Below are 20,765 nucleotides of genomic sequence, written 5' to 3' on the forward strand. Positions count from 1 at the left end.
TTAATTTCAGGGCACTTCATGAATGTGCATAGGGACTTGGATCATACTCTACTTTTCTGCTTGTGGTTTCAAGAGTTAAAAAACCTTATGAGCCACTAAAGTTTCCTCAATTTGATACCAAGGAGTCAACACCCCAGTACTGCCAACCCCCAGAGTTCAAAAGTCAGTCAGACCTCCCAAAAAACTTTTTTTTTTTTTAAATGTTTGGTTTTGGGTCTATCTTGATTTAACTCCCCCTGTCAACTCCCAGTGCGCATGCAGCAGTAAGTGGTGCCAACTCTCCCAAATTCATAGAATAATGCGATTTTGGTCCCCACTACAGACACTCTCACTAGCTGCCTGATGAAGTAAATCTTACAGCTTCTCCCCAAACTCCAAAATAGTTATGTCCCCTTCTGTGCTCAGATCTGCCTGTCTTAAAGCTCAGCAGTTAATCATGCACCCTCCACTCTCACATCAAGTCTGCCCTAAGCCACATAGTGAAATTCTGCTCCTCCTGCAGCTCCAGGGGACCTTCATCTTCACCCCTCTTAGGCCTGGGGAGCAACTACAGCAGGGTCCTCTTCCCCCTCTCCCAGGGGTATGCCAACAGGAGTGAATTCTTGAAGCTGTGAACACCCTTTTCCTTCATTACCGCCACCCCTGTGCCCCCCTCCCCCAATCCAGGGGGTCTTCACCACCTTTTCCCACACCAAGTGTTACAGGGATGAAGGGATGGGAGGGGAAGGAGCCAAGAGGAGCAGACTCATTTCTCACAGGAGTGGTGTGGGCAGGAAGGTGCAGAGCCAACCTGTTCCTGCTCCCCAGCCCCACAAACTCATCTCAGTCATGGGTGGGGGAAGAGAGGGACTGCTTGCTTCTTCATTGGCTGCTTTCCGCAGGAAACAGGGAAGTGGGAGAAGGCAATCAGCTGTTTTACCACACACAGGGCTGAAATTCACATGAAGGTTGAAGTGTCTAGTCTCAACATAAGAATGGCTCCAGCGGGGGCCAAAATTACATTACTTATGATGAAATCACAAGGGCTACACATATTAGATCTTCAGAAGAAGTATAATACCTACATTTGCTATGGAAGGTCACCAGGGAAAAGAGGGAGGAGTTGCCTTGTATAGCAAAGATTTATAAACTTGCACTGAGGTTGAGACAGAAGTAGGAGGCAGATGTGTTGAAAGAGGGCTCAGGTTACAGGCCCCCTAGCTGGGGCAGAATCCTTTGCCTTTAACCCCTTCCCCACCTGGGGCAATGGGGCTCAGGCTTTGGCTTTGTCCCGCCCGCACCCCTCCCCGGGGCAGTGGGACTCAGGCAGGCTCAGGCTTCAGTCCCCCCTCCTGGAGTCATGTAATAATTTATTGTTGTCAGAAGGGGGTTGCAGTGAAATGAAGTTTGAGAACCTCTGGTTTAGATAATACTTAGTTCTGCCTCAGTGAAGGGGACTGGATTAGATGACCTATTGAGGTCCCTTCCAGTCCTATGTTTTTATTATTCTAATTTAGGAAAAATTTATGACAGTTTAACGGAAGTAGTACTTTTATGAATGCCCAACAACATGAGACTCCTCAAACAAGCAAAGAGTCCCTGTTTCTAAGTTCACAAAAATCACATGTGTAATGACAAGTGAAGGTCAAATAGGCAGCAGATAAAGAGGGAGACAAAGGCAAGATGAAAAAAAGATCATTTAGCTGGTCAGAATGGCACTTCTACATATCTTGATAAACCAGCTTCTTATTTATTGACAAGTTGGCTATTCTGCCCTTCACCTCATGCAGGCTTCACATCACAATTGAGTTTTTAGGAGGATTTGAACACAAAGATTGAGCAGAGAGCAGGAAGAACTCTCCTGGAAACTATAATACAGAGACCATTTTTTAATAGCTAAAGAATTCTGTACTTAAACTTTGTCCCTTGTTTCAGAATTACGATCTAAAAGAAGACTTCATTGTAAAGTGTTGAATTAGGAATGGGCAAAACTGCAAAAAAGCTTTCCACAAATTAAAAGCCATTTCCTAAAATCAAAGATTCACTTATGCAGAAAGCAGCTTTTCAGAGAAGGAGGTAAAAAGGTTGACTCACAAGGGACAATGTCTCAACCACAACTATGGAAATACGTGTCTAGAGAAAATTCAACATATGATTTACGAGTTCATTAGGAACTGTTAACTCAAATGTTTTATACTTTATAGTTTATAGTTAAAGCTTAAATCCTAAACGTTAAAGTTTTCCTGATATGGTGTACTAATTCTAAACATTTAGTATACCTCTACCCCGATACAACGCTGTCCTCAGGAGCCAAAAAATCTTACCGCGTTATAGGTGAAACCGCGTTCTATCGAACTTGCTTTGATCCTCTGGACTGCGCAGCCCTGCCACCCCGGAGCACTGCTTTACTGCGTTATATCCGAATACGTGTTATATCGGGTCGCATTATATCGGGGTAGAGGTGTATGTATACTTGAGCTTACAGTACAGATTTCTGTACCTCATATGCTTTAAAAATTGATAAAAATATTTCCAAACAGGTGGAGTTGCAAAGAAACCCCATACATTTTATTCAAACAAACCTCCCCACAACTATAGCAATTTAACATCTCAGACGTAACATCTATAGCACTGTAAAGCCTAAAATATATTAGTAGCTTAAACAACCTCTCTTTTTTAAAATGCAAGTTTAAGCTTAAAGACACTATAAAGATAGCACAAACTGTGAAACTTGTTTTTAAGGGAAGGGCTTGTTTTAAACGTTCAGTGATTCGATTTTTGTATTAAAGGCAGCTGAAACTCACACTGTAGCAAGATCTGAACTTTGGACTTATATGGTATTTATCTGCCTGGGGTCATATAACAAAAACCAAAGCTATCATACCTTGGCAAAAAAGACTGTGAGATGTGTTTCACTGCCAAGTATCCAAATAGGAAACTTTGGAGATTTCAAGTAGGAGCCAACCTAGAAAAGATGCAGTAAAAACAAATAAACAAACTAGCTTACAGCTATAGTGAAGCCCCAATTACCACCCCCCCCAATTTGTAATATTAAAAAATTAACATTCAGTCACAATTTGAAGGTAGTATTTAAAAACTTTATTAAATTTGTTTTTGATTACCATATCCCCCATTTAATAATTGGTGATCTGTGATTTAGCCATGTAAATCCAACCAGTGGAAATTAGATGGCACTAGGCCCAATCCTGTGTAGTGCCAAGTGCCTTCAATCACCACCGAAGTCAAGAGCTGGTGGTATGCTGTAACTCTGAGGCCTAAGTCACTGTTTATGCTTGGGGGGGGAAAAAGTGGGGGGGAGAGGGGGGGAAGAGGGTGAAAGCAACTGAATAGAGAGCCTTACAACATGAATGCAGTTTATTTACATTGAAAAGATCCTATTTAGAAGAACCTTTTTTTTTTTTTAAAGCTACAATTACCAACTTGTTTTGAAAAAGGAGGATTAAGTGACAAGAAAGGGTTAGGTGTTTAAGTTGATTAATGCAAAAGTAATTTGTTTGTAGACATAATTCTACATCTTAGGTAGCATATTAAATGAGTTTTTAAACTTGTCCCGAGAGAATGTGTCACACAATTTGACCCAATTTAATAATAGATGTGGCAGTTTCATCTCCAGAGATTGTACTGCTCAAACACCCTACTCCGAACTGTCCTGGAAAAAGTAGTATCGGATACTCGGGATGTCAAAACTCCACTGCGTATTTTGGAAAACAATATAGCTGCTCCTGGCACATTGGGAGCAGATTTCAATAAGGGAAAGTGTCAGATGGAGAAAGCAGCAATATCCCATTTTACAATCTTCGAGACCAATCCTTCAAATGTTCATGCAAGTAACTGTACTCTTGTATTTGCTTGTATATTCAGGCCCTTAAGGTAGGAGTCCATTTGTTTTATGCACTTGGCTGTGGATCCTGTGATTATAAACTCATTTATGTTACCTGACAAAAATAAAACAGACCAATCAGGTGCATTTCTTTAGGGTTACCATACGTCCGGATTTTCCCGGACATGTCCGGCTTTTGGGGGCTCAAATCCCCGTCCGGGGGGAAATCCCCAAAAGCCGGGCATGTCCGGGAAAATCGGGAGGTCAGCCGGGCCGGCGGGGAGCCGGGTCCGCCGGGGAGCCGGGCCCACCGGGCCGGGGGGTGCGCCGGGCCACCGGGGGCCGGCAGTGCTGGGCGGGCCGGGGCCGGCACCCCAGGGCCCGAGCTGACCCAGGCTGGAAACGCCGGGGGGCCAGCCTGGGCCGCGCCTCCTCCCCCCACACCCCCCTTACCTGCTTCAGGCTTCCCGCGAATCAAATATTCGCGGGAAGCAGGGGAGCGGGCGGAGACTTTGGGGAGGGGGCAGGGTTGGGCGGGGCTGGGGGCGGGGCTGGGGGCGGGGCCGGGGGCCATGGAGTGTCCTCCATTTGGAGGCACAAAATATGGTAACCCTAATTTCTTTATCCTTATTAAGCCAACCTAACATGATGGTCCCTCACTTCAGAAGTGAAAGCTCTCCCTATACCACCATATGCACTACATGGGGTGCACTTATGCTTCCCTTAGTCTACCACTGCATCTTTTTAATCTATTTTTATTTGAGTGATTAAACTTTGAAGAGACGTTCATGGTTTGTAGTCAATATTCTTTTAAATATATGCAAATTCTACACAATTCTCTATACAGGAATAGCTAAGTCAAAAGGATTCAGTGTAGTATGAAAATAAACACCAAGAAGCCAGCCTTTGACAAATGTTACCAGAACAAGAGTGCATGCCAAATAAACAGAAAACATTAACAAAGCATCCAAAATATTACAAGTGTAGTAAAAAGCATACTAATGCCCCTTAAATAAAAACTTAAGTGTTGAAGACTTATTTTCTGTATCACCACATATCAAAATAGCCAGAGTTTGTATTTAAGTAGATTTTGATATATGCAGTGATGCACTCATGAAGTTAGCATCCTGCCCTTGGATATCAATGTTTTTGGCACAGAGAAATAGTAATAAGTAAATATTCAAGCACTTTTTTTATCTAGGAGTCACAGCACAGACTGGAACAAGGAAGTTACAATTCATAAAATCATAACTCAACTTGGATTTAAATTTAAAATATAAAACAGTGCCAGCTTCTACTTACATTAAATTTGCTGCAAAGCAGTTCCTTTGTAAAACGCAAATCTAAGAGCTTCCTACCAATGCACAAATAATGAACCACACCAACGTAGCTTTAAAATACATCACTACTAAAATGCTACATCTGCCAAAATTACACATTTTGGCTATTCCGTTTTTGTCTTTATTTTCCATATGACTGAACTATGGGATTTTTTAATTTAACAAATGGGGTAGCTAGTATCTACTTTTTTCTTTTTCTTATAATTCTGGTACAAATTAAAGCGTTCAGGACTTTATAAAATGCATGGTATTTTTGAGCAAGGTTGGAATCTCACATTTAAACATTCTTTTGGCTAAGAAAAGGGCAAAAATACATAAATTAATTATTCTATTAATGAAGAGCACGAACTGTTCATTCTTAATGTTTACTCATCACAAGACATGTATTTACATGCCTAACAAAAAAGAGAATGTTATTTTATTACAGACTTTTAGCCTTGGTTTCACTTTTTGAGGCTAGAAATACTACAAACCAATAACTCTTAGACTGTACTCTTCTACAGTTTAGGATGAAGTGCCTATCTGCAATATTTTCAGAAGAGGATGATGTGTTAATGGAATACTGCTAAGGAGCAACTCACAAGAGAAAGCTCATCTTAAAAATGATGGGGAAAAAGGCAGCTTACCTTACAGTATCTTAGAGATTCCATTAATGTCAAAAAACCTACAGTTGCCTGTTTACGTATACCAAGTAGTTCTGTTTAAAAACAAAACCCAAACATTTTATTAGACAAGTTATTTTCTATTTTTTCAAAAATGACATGGTATAAGATACCTTATTTTACAAAAACATACAACTTAAACAAGCATTAAAAAAGCAATGAGGTCAGGTCAACTGGAAGCTTTAAAAAAAATTCCAGGATGACGTTAGCCAAATCCCAAATTGTTTTTTTCATAAATGAATACAACTGAAATGAATAGTTAATTTTACTAGAAGTCTGCTGTTGACAGTCCTTTTAAAAAAGTTTTGCTTTATTGTAAATCTAATTCTTCTGAAGTATTCCAGTATGCTCTAGAAAAAATAACATCCTGAAACTGCCATTTTGGAAAATGAAAGGAGCAAAAATTTCCACTTTTCTCTAATCATATTGACACTGTGGACAATGCAAAAATCAACTGGTTTCAAAATATTAGTTATTAATAAATGACTCTCATCATTTCATTTTCCTGTGGAGAACTTCATTTTTAAATTACATTGCGTGCAATCACCAGTACTAGCACTCAAGTATCAGTACTAATCATCTGAAGACGTACTATTTTTAAAGAAAGCCTCACAATAAGAATGAAAAATACCAAAGCTGATGAATCTTTGAGAAGTATAATCTATACAGAACTAAAACTTAGACTTCAGCATCTTTAGAAATGTAGTTCCACTCTGAATAGGAAGCTATTTGCCTGAGCTGGACATTCTCTTGGATCTGAAAGTCAAGCTGAGTTCTTTTCTACTCAAGAATAACCACCAGTAATAAACATTCTGCAGACAAAAATACAGCATCCCTAGGTTTACACAGGTCTGATTAAAATTTAGTAAACAAATCTGTCGATCAAAAGGAGTAGAATCCAGCTTTCACTCTAACATGAATAAAAGCAATAAACATTTGTGACACTAAAGCAAGCATATGTCTGAACATACAGTGAGCAGATCTGTTTGGTAAAGTCTTTAAGGTAACGTTTACACAGCAAACAAACATCCGCAGCTGGCCTGATTCAGCTGGCTTGGGAAGCTCAGGCTGCAAGGCTGTAAAATTGTGGTGTATGCATTTGGGCTCAAGCTGGAGCCCAAGCTCTGGAACCCTGCAAGGGGGGAGGTTCTCAAAGCCCAGGCTCCCGTCTGAGCCCGAACATCTACACTACAATTTTACAGCCCCACAAGCCGGAGTCAGCGGCCAGTGTTTAACTGCCGTGTAGACATATCCAAAGTCACTTTTCAGAGAATTTCACTGAAGCTACTTTGATTTTGGGGAACTGTAACTCTTAAATATATGTTTGTTAGTAATAGTAACTCATGTTATGATTACAAACTGTGATGCATATACCTACAGGCCAAGTTCTGGGGTAACTCTGGGAAACATTCTGAAGAGAAAGAAAATGAACTTTTATAATGTTTCAATTAGACTCAATCCCGCATTTTATGACAGCACTGTATGCTCTCTTATTTACTTGGGACACCATGTGCAATGCATTTTCAAGAACTTGAATTCAACACCTGTGCAGTAAACTGACTACAGGAATTGCATGAAAGAAGTGTTAGTTTTTCCATGCATTTCCTTTATCTATCCATTCCAATAAGTCCAAAGAAGATATTGGGTAAGTTTGGCATGATGTGTGTTTCATTCACATAAACTGGTTATTATGCACAATCTTCCTTTCCCAATGTTGTCTACAAACAGACTTCTCTGCTCCGAGTTGCACAAGAAATGTATTCTGAAGATACTACACCTTGTAGAATCAAAAGTTTATCACTAAAGGATCTTTCTGATTAACCTCTATTTTGGAGGTACCTTTGGACCACAGGCTGTTAAAATTCTTTCCAGGCTGACATTCAGCCAGACAGGAAAGAACTTGCTCATGCACTGGTACATTTTGGAGCTCAGGCAGCACACTTATTCACTTACAGCCCCATTGCTATATATGGCAATATACTGAGCAGAATCACACTTTCCTTGAGAAGAAGTAAAAGTGGCAAGTCCAAAATCTAATAGAAGGTGCGTAGCCTCTCTTTAGAGCTAAAAAGCTTCCATGCATCAGATAATTTTAGCTGAATTAGACCCTAAGCAAACAGAGGTAAATATCTAGCCTATCAAAAGGTCATATCACTACAATAATCCCAGTTAATACCATATATCAAATTCCCTTTGTGAAAAAAAAAAAATTAATTTACACTGAAATCAGTCTTAAAACAGTCCATCAGATAAGGGCTTTTTGAAATGCAGTGGATCTTGCTTCTCTACTAGTGGGTGATTAAGGATAAGGCAGAGATTTTTTCCCTTCCAGCTTCAATATAGTATCTAGAGTAGGGTGACCAGATAGAAAGTGTGAAAAATCGGGACGGGGGGGTGGGGGTCGGGGGGTAATAGGCACCTACATAAGAAAAAGCCCCAAATATTGGGACTGTCCCTATAAAATCGGGACATCTGGTCACCCGAATCTAGAGAGAAGCTGATTTTATAAAATAAATGCCTGAAACAAGCATTGAGTGAAAGGTCCAGTGCAGGACAGAGAACTGCCTACTATTTTGAGACATTATGTCAGAAAGGAAACAGAAGAGATCCTCTGATAGTTGAGGGCTTTCACGTAACCTGCTATGCTGACTGGCTTCTTGTCAGAAAATTAGTCCTTTGCTAAAAGAATTTTTGGAATTACTTTATTGAGTAGTTAGTTTTTAGTGCACTGCACCTTTTATAAGAGCACTTTTTTCTGTCCTTTATTGTGCTATACCTAGTGGTGCTACTTCAAGCTTAATGCAACTTAAATGCCACCTTGTGTTGATATGAAATAATGCAGAAGTTCTGACAATACACAGATTGTTTTTGAAAAGGCACAGCATTGTATATACTAATAACATGTATTCTCTCTTTGCAGCTGCTTCATTCAGATGAAAGAGGAGGTTACTCACCTTGTACAGTAACTGAGGTTCTTCAAGATGTGTCCCCCTGTGGGTGCTCCATTTTAGGTGTTGGTGATCGGAGACTTTTGGTAGCAGTGCCTGGTTGGGATGTGCGTGCACAGTGGCCTCCTTGTGGTACTGCTGGCGCTCACGCATCCCGATCCACTCAATTCCTTCCCTATGTAAAGCTCATATAGAGAACTCTGTAGAGGGGAGGAGGGTGGGTAGTGGAGCATCCACAGGGAGACACATCTTGAAGAATCTCTGTTACTGCACAAGGTGAATAACCTTCTTTTCTTCTTAAGAGTGCTGTCCCTGTGGGTGCTCCACTTTAGGTGACTATAGAGCAGTACCCAGTTATGGAAGGTTGGGTTCCGGAGTAGGTTGCACAGTTGATGACGATATCATAAGGCCGAGTATTGCATCATTCTCAGAGCTTTTCGTTATTGCATAGTTGTCTGTGAACATGTGTACTGAAGCCCAAGTGGCAGCCTGGCATATTTCTTTGATTGGGACATTATGTAGAAAAGCAGTCAAGGTAGAAACGGCTCTCGTTGAATGGGCTCCGATCCCTGGCGGGGGTTTTATCTTTTGTTGCCGATAACATAGGTGGATGCAATAATCAAAATGGATTTTGATAGCCCATTTTAAAATGGCTATGCCTTTTGATCATCCAGTGGTGGTGGAGATGCAGAGTCTAGGTGACGTACGGAAAGGTTTTGTTCTCTATAGGAAGAATGCTAGTGCTCTTCTAACATCTAGTGTGGAGAACAGATTCTATGACTTTAGGTAGAACGCAAGGAGATGTGTAAGTTGACTGACATGGAATGATAAGGGTACCTTTGGTACAAATTTAGGGTGTGGCCACATAGTTGAGCCATGAGGGCCCCAATCTCACTCACTGTACATGCTGAGGTGATCGCAACTAGGAATGCTACCTTCATTGATAGGTGTAGTAGTGAACAGGTAGTAAGAGGCTCGAAGGTGGCTCTGGTAAGTCCTCTGAGGACTAAGTTTAGATCCCATGCGGACTTCATGTTCTGAATTCCTGCAAGAAAGCGTTTTGTAATTGGATGCATGAAGGCTGTGAAACTGTCAATCTTATGATGGAAGGAGGATATGGCCGTGAGGTGAATCTTGAGTGAACTAATGGACAGCCCTGAGTGTTTCAAGTATAGCAAGTACTCAAGGATCTCATGGATTGGTGTTGTAAGTGCAGGTCTGTGTTTGTCGTGACACTACAAAGTGAACCTCTTCCCTTTATGCAGGTAAGTAGTGCGTTTGGTGATTTTTCTGCTGTTTAGTAATACATTTTTAACCTTTAACCTCTTCTGAACAGGCTAGTCTGTTGCATTGGAGCCATCAAGGAGCCAGGCCTTCGGGTGGAGTTTTGGTAGATTTGGATGAAAGATTCGACCCTTGTCCTGAGACAGGAGATCCTGTTGAATGGGAAGGTTGTATGGCGGGCACCATATTAGGTGGTTCAGGTATGGGAACCATGTCTGTCTGGACCATGTCAGGGCAATCAGTATGATCCTGGCTCTGTCTGTATCTTGTGTATTACTTTGGATAATAGTGGGAATGTGTACAGAAGGGGAGCATTCCATTGGATGAGGAAGGCATCTCCTAGGGAGTGTGGTCCTAGTCCTGCTCACAAGCAAAAGCTTCGGCATGTGAGTTTTTTTGTTGTAGCGAACAGGTCTGTCTGGTAGTCCCCACTGTGGGACATGTGGAATATGTATTGTGCTACTCTGTCATTCAGCTCCCATTCGTGTTCCTAGGGAAATGGTCTGCTCAACGTGTCTGCCATTGTGTCCTGGGAGGTAAGACACAGCAATAGTAATATTGTGGGTAATGCACTAGTTCCATAATTTCATGGCTTCTGTGCATAGGTAATGAGAACGCGCTTCTCCCTGTCTACTTATGTAGAACACACAGTTGTCTATTATTATTCTTACCGATTTGTTTATCATCATAGGATGGGATGCACACTTCAACTCCCACAAAATCCAAGGGAAATGGTCTCCCGAGGAGTCATTATTACACATCAGTATGCTCGAACTATGAGCAGTTCAAAATGCATGCAAACATTTCCTATCAGTGAGACATCTGTGGTGATTAGGATGAATGCAGGGACTTTTGTGCACAGGGGTTCAATTCCAACATTGCTCGGGATTGTCCACCATTCTAGGGACTGTGTGACTTTCGGTGGTAGCGATAGGATTTTGTTTAGGTTGTGTCTGTCTGGTATGTAAACCGTGCTTAGCTACCCCTGGAGATATGCACAACTACACATGCGCTGTTTGACTACAAAAGTAGAGGCAACCATGTGTCGTAATAGTTGCAGGCATGTTTGTGCAGAGACTATCGGACTGCTTCTGATCACAGATATGAGAGAGGTCATTGTGTAAAATCTGGACCTTGGTAGTGAAGCTTTTGCTTGTACTGAGTCTACGTAAGGGCCGATGAATTCTAGTTGTTGCACCAGAACTAGTGTCGATTTCGTCTCGTTTATCTGTAGGCCCAGAGTATGGAAGAGCGTTACAGTTCTCTGTGTAAAGTTTGTTGCTTCTGTTCAAGTGTGACCCTTTAACAGGCTGTCGTCCAAGTATGGGAATATCATGATTCCCTGTCTGCGTAAGTATACTGCTACTACTGCCAGGGTCTTGGTGAAGACTCTCGGAGCTGTGGATAGTCCGAACTGTATTGGAAGTGGTCTCTGCCAACTGTGAATCATAGAAATCGTCTGTGTGCGGAGTGTATAGTGATGTGAAAGTACGTGTCTTGTAAGTAGAGAGCTGAAAATCAATCCCCTTCTTCCAGTGCTGGGATTTTTGATGTCAGTGTGACTATTTTGAATTTGTGGATACGAACTAATTTGTTGAGTTTCCTGAGAGCTAAGATGTTCTCCATCCTCCATTTGTGTTATAAAGTAGTGGGAATAGAACCCTTTCCCTCTGTATTCTACTGGAACCTGTTCTATAGCACCTAGCTGTACAAGATGGTTTACTTCTTGTCTCAGAAGATGCTCATGAGAAGGGTCCCTGAAGAGGGGTGTGTGTGTGTGTGTGTGTGTGTGTGTAAGTGTAAAAGGGATGGTATATCCTGATATTTCCAGTACCCAACTGTCTGTGGTGAATGGATGCCCTCGCTAGGTAAAATGGTCAAAGTCGGTGGCCAAAAGTTTGGGTATTTGATGTAATTTGCTCTGGGAGTTGTGGGAGGTTGGTCAGACCCTCAACAAAATCCTCAAAATTGTGGCTTATTAGACAGCGTTTGGGACAATGAGGCCTGGTTTTGTGGTAGCTGACATCTCTGTGCTTGGTGGCAAGGCCTGGAGCTGTCGAATGGACATTGTGGTAGTTGGTTCAGGTTGTCAAGGTTCCTGTTATACGGTTGGAATTGTCTGCGTCTATTTGGGTGTGTATATATGGCCAAGTACGGAGTGTGGCACGGGAGTCTCTCATTGAGTGCAGGATATCATCAGTTTTTGATTAAAATAAATTTCTCCCTGTCAAATGGGAGATCTTTACTGTGGTTTGCAGTTCCCATGGGATTCCTGAGGCTTGTAGCCAGGAGGCTCTCCTCATGACTATGGCAGTAGCTGTTGTATGGGTTGCTGTGTCCGCTGTATCAAGGGAAGCTTGTAGTGCTGTTCAGGCTGCTAGTTGTCCCTCCATCACAATGGCTTGGAACAGCTTCTTTCTTTTCCTCCAGAATATTTAGTAGGAACTCGTTGAGTTTTTGGTAGGTGTCGTGGTCGTACTTCACCAAGAGGGGGGGGTACAGTTCGCCGTGCGGAGTGTCGCAGACGAGTATACTTTTCGGCCAAAAAGATTAATCTCTTGGCTTCTTTGTTTTGAGATGCGTTCTTAAATTTACCCCCAATTTATGGCGTCCACCACCAAGGAATTTGGTTGTGGGTGGAAGAATAAAAAGTCTATGCCTTTGTTGGGGACATAATATTGTGTTGGTTATTTTGCTCATAGGTGGTATGGCTGGTGTTTGCAATATCATTTCCATGGATTCCATCGATACGTTGTTCACTGGTACTGCTATTTTTGTTGTGAATGCTGGGTGTAGAATCTTTAATAGAATCTTTGAGTGTGAGGTTTTGGCTTTGTGCTACCCTCCTAAACAATTCTTGGAATTGTTTTGAGTCGTCTGCTACTGTGGGCAGGTGTGGGGAAGACTCATCTGGGGATGAAGGGGAGTTATGTTCTGGTGAGAGATCCTGTGTGGTGTCTTCCAACTCCATTATTGTGTCCTCAGGTGCCTCTGAGGGTTCTCTGGCCGTCTCCACAGGGGGTCGTACCTGCTTTCTTTGAGATGTGTGAATCCTTTGCAGTTGTGATCTGTATGCCGACCATGGGTCCCAGTGTGCCCATTGCATCGGGAATGGAAAGGGTGGGCACATCCATGGGTTAGCCAGTCATGGGGGTAGGTCTCTGTGAGGATGGTCGCTGGTACCTGTGAGGGATGGTTGGGGTTTGGTACCGGAAAGGGAGGAGTGTACAGAGTAGAATACTCCCTCCTCCATGTCGTCCCTCTCATTGCTTGAGAAGTGCAACACAGACATTGAGTCCTAGTTTTTCGGTGCCAGGAATGGGAGACCCTGGTGTGGAGGTTATCAGCATGTCTGGAGCCGAGGTCGTCAGTGCCGAGTAGATATGTTCAGGCACCTGCATTGGTGCCACCCTCTTGTGAGTGGCTTTGGTTGGTGCTGATGTTGGCGGTTTAGGTCTTGCAGGTACTTGCTCCCTAGGAATCTGTACCAGGGTGGCATTGTCGATTTCGGTGCTGTCAGCAGCATGTCTTTCCTGGGAGTGGTTGGTGCCGTGGAGGAGGAGGCTGTCTTATGCCTACCACCTGACTCCTTGCCTTTACCGTTGATACTCCCCATGCGGACAGTGCCGGAGGTGCCTGCAGCATCGAATGCGCTCACCCTGCTGGCCATCGGCACCAAGAGTAGTAATCTCGCTGGAGACCGTTTTCTCTTTAACAGTTCTCCCTGAGTCGGTGATGTTTCCCTTTTCCTTGATTTTTTGGAGGAAAGGGTACTTGCTCTATCCAGGGAGGAGGTGCCTGGAGGTCCCTTCCTGGGGGCTTTCTAGCGTCCGATGGAGGAGTAAGGGATTTTTTCGTTAGACTAAAAATTATCTTAAGATCCCTATCACTCCTTGCTCTGGCTTTGAGGTTGTTGCAGTGGGCACATTTCTGGGGAACGTGTGCCTCCTCTAAGCAACAGACGCACTGTGAGTGGCCGTCTGAGACAGGCATTGCGTCCTTGCAAAAAGTGCATCTTTTGAATACAGGCGAGCCTGGCATGGTCTTTATCTAATTTTCTAATTAAACAGAAATAAAGAAGGAGAGGGATCTCCGAGGTTTTTTTTTTGGAAGTCTAAATAGTTATAAACTGAAGTTTAAGACTATTGCTACACTATTGACTAACTATAACTAACTAAACTCTAATTGCTATCTAAATTGTTCTATTTCTCTATTTTAGGTTGTTTTAAAGAGACCGCTGTTGGAGCTCCATCTGCAGCCCAAGACAGCTGAGAAAGAACTGAGGGGGTCAGGATGCGCAAGTGCCAAGAGTACCACAAGGCAGCTACTGTGCATGCGCGTCCCAACCAGGCACTGCTACCAAAAATCTCCGATCAGCGGCACCAGGATGCACCGACACCTAAAGTGGAGCACCCACAGGGACAGCACTCGAAGAAGAATTACTACTTTCTAGATCACAGCATTTGAGCCAACAAAAAGGAACTGGTATTAAACTTGGTAAAGTCTACCACAAAAATGCTTCATAAAGAAATCAAGCAAGTTAAGATAGTTTATTTTGTAACTACTCTGTGAATCTCAAAGTTAGTACTCACAACTGAAAGGCATCTTCCAACTATGCAGGAATATAGGATGGAAGAGAGAAGATTAGAGGAACAGAGCAAGCATGGGAAGTAAGCGGATAGTAAGTCAAGGAAGTAAAGTGGAACTGGTTCAAACAATTTTAAAATAAAGGGCAATCTGACTTGGTGTGAGATGGGTAGGAAAACAGTCACTTAATATTCCCATATGGCACTTGGATGCTTATGGAATTTCACAAGTCAGTGCTGTATACCATCTGCAGAACAGTTTTGAATATTGTAATTTGATCTTTTTCAATAACTAACCAAAAGCATGAATTTGATTAAAAATCTGAATTAAAAAATGAAAGTGTTAAGATTTAGGACTTCGGCCTGTTCCCACTGAAACTAATCTAGATACTAGGTGTCAAAAACAAGTTAACGGAAACCAAATCACAATTATACCAACTGTTAAGATATTCATTTTGTCTTAATTTATACACAGTAAATGTGTACAATAAATATTAAATAACATCAGACCACCACCAACTTAGGTTTTTGAATCTTTAAAAGAAGCACACCTTAACAGTATTGCATCCAAAAAAGATTATTCTAGGATCAGTGGATAGCTTTTATTAGCCAGGCTCAGTGATATATTAGAACGTAAATACAGGAGGCAGAATCAATGGAAGGGTTCAGAAGAGTAGAGCATTAGAAATGCTATGAAGTTTAAGTTTCTCTGTCATTTGAGAGGCTGAAAAGAGATAGATGATCAGTCTACTGGGATAAATTTAACATGTGCATTGTTTGCATCTGCTTCATCTTATAAACTTAAGACCTGTGACTAGATAACTCTGGTACAAGAGACATTATTTCTAAACCTAGAGATTAAAAAAAGATGTACTCTTACTATATTTTAAAATTTGTCATCAGTTTGTGGCCAGGCAGCTCCTTTTAAAAATTATATCAAACAACTGAACCAGAGATCATTAAAATATCTGAAAAATGCAAATGTGCACTTTTATTCAGAAGTTATGCAAGTGTCTAATTTAAACTGTGCTTTCAATATTTAATTTATCATATCTAAGGTAGTCCTTCCACAGATTAATCTCACCACATGTAGCCCACAGGGCTGGCTTGCCTTTATTATATTCAGCTGTAAGGAATCTACAGGCCTGTATCTTGTAAGACATTAGCTTAAACAAGTTAGCATAAGCGTGGTTAAATAGATTAATGGTTACCTTTAGATTTTGGGAACTAAGGAGAGCTTGCTCAATGGTAGAAGTTGGAACTTAACAGTAAATGGTAACTGCAAGGAACTTGGAAGTAAGAGCTGCAATTCTGCTTAAGCAAGAAGTGATGGGTATGATAATGAGCTAAAATGGTATTAACATGTATCAACATGTTAACCTATAGAATAAGTACACTTTAACACTATGTGGGTAAGGAAGTTAGATTTGGCCATAGTGGGTTCGATATTAGGTTAGGACCTATAATAGGGCAACCCACCATGTGGCATTAGTTCTTTCTTCTAGGCTTTTCTGCTTTTCCCCATTTGACCCTTCAACTCATTCAGGAACCTGGACCATTGGACTCATTGCCATGCCAGAGACAGGGCTGGTCCTTTGTCTCTTATCACCAGGTCCTCAAAGAAGGGTGCGAGTATGCAAATCTAAGAGCTTATGCAAAGAATGATACCACAGATATCCCCAATACTGTATTATCTCTATCTTTTTATATGGCTTGGATCTTTTCTGGCTTTATTCATTATTTTAATAAAGGTCTCTAAGGTTTTAATTTGCCCTCAGTGTGAGTGTCCTTGCCATCCACCCTGAGGCTCCCAACAAGATACTGGACTTATTGGTTTTAGTTCTGTGTAGCCTGATTTTGGGACAAGAATCTTATCACCGTCATATCAATTGTCATTACAATGATTATTAACCTATTAAAAGGGTCAAGCAACACATGCAACTAGTAAATAGAACTGTTGACATAACCAGTATCCCTCAACCACTGTGCAAATGCATAGGATGTCCAAAAGGCATTGGATATCAGCTATACATGGAGTACCCTGTCCAGCTCTGACTGGTAGTTACTGCCTAGAAGCAGCTTAGGCAACTGGCTAGTAATCATAGTAGGAAAATACCTATGGAGTCAACTTCAAAGAGTCATGTAGGACCAGACAAAGTCCTTGCATTTTACTTCTGCAGGCTTTCTACATGAGGAAGCTACAGATTGACTGTTGCCAACCCTGAAGAGACTGACTAAAGAAGAAATGTGATAAGATAGCAGAGGAAGACAGTGAACAGACCAAAGGAGGAAAAAAAGGTGTAGTGCAAGAAGGAGAGAGGACAAAGATAGCGAGGGAGAAGGGAAAAGCATAGTTGTGTTCCCAATGCTATAACTCAGCTTGTCTTACTAATACTGTGGAATGTAACCAACCAAAATATGTTTACTATGCAATTACACGTGACTATCCATCCCACGTAATCTGAAGAGTTTTGGGATACATGCAAGCACTCCCTTTACTTCCCCCTGTACACTTGGGAATTTAGATATTTTCTTCCCCAGGAATGGTTGGGTGCAGAGATGTATCATAGAAAATATAACTGAAGGATAAAGGTATAGCCTTACATCCCTGAGTGCTGTATAAATATTGTCTGATTAAACACCAACCTCACAAGGATTTTGAGGATTAATCAATACCAGCCTCAAAGATTTTGGGAGGATTAAATATTACTTTCACTTAATGCCTACATTGAAGCTAAGGACAGCGAAATAGCACCTCACCTACTGAACCAGGAACACTGTTCAACTCAAGTTTCTAGCACCAAACAGTTATGCTGTGTAAAAACAAAAAATTATAAATTGGAAGTAACTTACTCATTCCTGAGCATTCTCTATCTCCGTCCCACACATTAGAAACTGCATGCCCCGTCAACAAGAGGTTAATTAAGCTTTGGCTATGTAATGGAAAGATATGCCTTATTAAAAAGTGATATGCAATTTCTGCAAATCTAATTATTCCTGAATAAAGGAGAAAACTCATATCTTAGCAAGCATTTGCTATCTAAACACTTCGAAATCAGTTTAAATATATATTTCAATGACACCCAAAATAGTTTAAAACTAACATTTTTAACACAAGTTTGCCAATTTATCGCCATTTTAAGAGATTGAATACTTCCTCTGGAAATTCAGTATTAAAGAAGAGTTTGTTCCAAATCGCAGCGAACCGTGTGAACAAAGGGGTTCCAAGAATTCAAGTAGAAAATTACTGCAATAGTTGTTGCTTTTATCTATTGTAGAATAGCAACTGAATTCTTTTCAGCAACTATTTCTAAAAGAATAATCTCTCGTAGAAACATGGGAAAGTGTGTTAGTCCACTCTACGGAGACTATTGAATAATCTGGCTATTCTAGTGAAAATATAAAAAAAGCTGCAAATACATCTCACTAAAATTACTATTTACAACTTACCTCCCATGGCCATAAACAGGATCTATCAATGGCTCTGTGGAATCTTCAATTTCATTTTTTATGTTTTCGATACCCTAGAGAAAAAGCAGAAGCACTCATTGGAGTATTTATAAAAAATTAATGTTGTTAAAGAATGAAGACAAGCTTAAAGCTAGCAGATACAAAATAAAACAGACAATAAAACATATCAAGGTTGGCTGCCCTAGCAACAGACAGAAGAGACACTAAGTGCAGTGTCACCTGAAAGTGAGAACAGGCAGTCTCATGGCACTGTTGTAGCCGGCGTCGCAAGATATTTACGTGCCAGATGCGCTAAAGATTCATATGTCCTTTCATGCTTCAACCACTATTTCCGGGGACATGCATCCATGCTGATGATGGGTTCTGCTGGATAACAATCCAAAGCAGCGCAGACCAATGCATGTTCATTTTCATCCTCTGAGTCAGATGCCACCAGCAGAAGGTTGATTTTCTTTTTTGGTGGTTTGGGTTCTGTAGTTTCCGCATCTGAGTGTTGTTCTTTTAAGACTTCTGAAAGCATGCTCCACACCCCGTCCCTCTTAGATTTGGAAAGCACTTCAGATTCTTAAACCTTGGGTTGAGTGCCGTAGCTATCTTTAGAAATCTCACATTGGTACCTTCTTTGCATTTTGTCAAATCTACAGTGAAAGTGTTCTTAAAATGAGTAACGTGCTGGGTCATCATCCGAGACTGCTGTAACATGAAATATATGGCAGAATGTGGGTAAAACAGAACAGGGACATATAATTCTCCCCCAAGAGTTCAGTCACAAATGTAATTAACGTGGTTTTTTGTTTTGTTTTAAATAAGTGTCATCAGCATGGAAGTATGCCCTCTGGAATGGTGGCTGAAGCATGAAGAGGCATACGAATGTTTACCATATCTGGCACATAAATACATTGCAATGCCGGCTACAAAAGTGCCTTACAAATACCTGTTCTCACTTTCTGGTGACACTTAAGAAGAGGGCAGCATTACCTCCTATAAATGTAAACAAACTTGTTTGTCTTAGCGATTGGCTGAATAAGAAGTAGGACTGAGTGGTCTTGTAGGCTTTAAAGTTTTACATTGTTTTGTTTTTGAGTGAAGATATGTAACCAAAAAAAAAAATCTACATTTGTAAGTTGCACTTTCATGACAAAGAGATTGCACTATAGTACTTGTATGAGGTGAATTGAAAACTACTATTTCTTTTATTTTTACAGTGAAAATATTTGTAATCAAAAATATACACTGATTTCAATTACAACACAGACTACAGTGTATATGAAAATGTAGAAAAACATCCAAAATATTAAATAAATTTCAATTGGTATTCTATTGTTTAACAGTGCAATTAATAATGCAATTAATCGCAATTAATTTTTTTGAGTTAATCACGTGAGTTGACTGCAATTAATCAACAACCCTAATATTGATACATAGTGAGGACCAAATAGAAGAGCTGGTTATAGAGGACAACCTTAGTTCAAGTGACCATGAGCTAATTCAGTTTAACTAAATGGAAGGATATACAAAAACATATCTGCAACTAGGGTCCTTGATTTCAAAACGGTTAACTTTTAAAAAAAATTCAGGGAATTAGTTAGGAAAGTGAACTAGACTGAAGAACTCAAAAATCTGAATGTGGAAGACACTTGGAATTACTTTAAGTCAAAGTTGTAGAAACTATTTGAAGCCTGCATCCCAAGCAAAGGGAAAAAATTCATAAGGAAGGGCTGCAGACTAAGCTGGATGAGAAAGCATCTTAGGCAGGTGACTAAGAGAAAGCAGACAGCCTACAAGGAATGGAAGAGGGAGGGATCAGCAAGGGAAACTACCTCCTGGAGGTCAGAAAGTGTAGGGATAAATTGAGAAATACCAAAAGGCAAGCAGAGTTGGATTTTGCAAAGGGAATTAGAAAAGTAAAAGGTTCTATAGCCATATAAATGAGAAAACAAAAGAAGAAGTGGGACCGCTAAGCACTGAGGATGGGGTGGAGGTTAAAGATTATCTAGGCATGGCCCAACACCTAAACAAATACTTTGCCTCAGTTTTTAATGAGGCTAATGAAGAGCTTGAGGTAGTGACAGGGTGACTAACGGGAATGAGGATATGGAGGTAGAAATTACCACATCCAAGGTGAAATCAAACACAAATAGCTTAATGGGACTAAAAGCAGCCCAGGTAATCTCCATCCAGGAATATTAAAGGAACTGGCACATGAAATTGTAAGCTATTGTGGCCTGCAATGTGCAGGACGTCAGACTAGATGATCATGATGGTCCCTTCTGACCTTAAAGTCTATGGGATAAGGAACACTCACAGTTAATCAATGGGGGAACATTGCAAGGAGATCCTCTGACTTTCCCCCTTCCTCAGGATTTCACTGCTACCAGCTGAACTAAAGACTAAAATGAAAATGGAGCTACAGTAGATTTATGGGCCTAATGTTCCTACTTAACAGGCAGGGATGGGATGGCAGTCAACACCGAAATACATTTTAACTCTATAAAAAGATTCTTTTCCACCTACTCCCCTGTAAAATACCATGTGAAGTTCACAAAGGAATTTTCTTAAAAATAAACTATTTACAAATGTATTTCTGTGCTGGATGCCCCACTACAACATGAATAAGGAGCCCATCCTACCCATAAACCTGGAATTAACTCAAT

The 20,765-nt window shown here is 40.9% G+C and overlaps 1 protein-coding gene across 3 annotated transcripts in view; it reads right to left on the reverse strand.

Moving 5' to 3' along the window:
- MINDY3 (MINDY lysine 48 deubiquitinase 3) overlaps positions 1-20,765 on the reverse strand; it is a 74,348-nt gene that overhangs the window by 35,172 nt on the left and 18,411 nt on the right. For all 3 annotated transcript variants that reach the window (XM_054020584.1, XM_054020585.1, XM_054020586.1), the window contains 4 exons: positions 18,091-18,164; positions 17,494-17,573; positions 5,787-5,857; positions 2,864-2,944 (listed from right to left, as the gene is read on the reverse strand). In XM_054020584.1, coding sequence (XP_053876559.1) covers positions 2,864-2,944; positions 5,787-5,857; positions 17,494-17,573; positions 18,091-18,164 — 306 coding nt within the window. The remainder of the gene's footprint in view (positions 1-2,863; positions 2,945-5,786; positions 5,858-17,493; positions 17,574-18,090; positions 18,165-20,765) is intronic.

The sequence above is a fragment of the Malaclemys terrapin genome, chromosome 2 (genome assembly GCF_027887155.1).
Source record: "Malaclemys terrapin pileata isolate rMalTer1 chromosome 2, rMalTer1.hap1, whole genome shotgun sequence".
Classification (NCBI taxonomy): domain Eukaryota; kingdom Metazoa; phylum Chordata; order Testudines; family Emydidae; genus Malaclemys; species Malaclemys terrapin.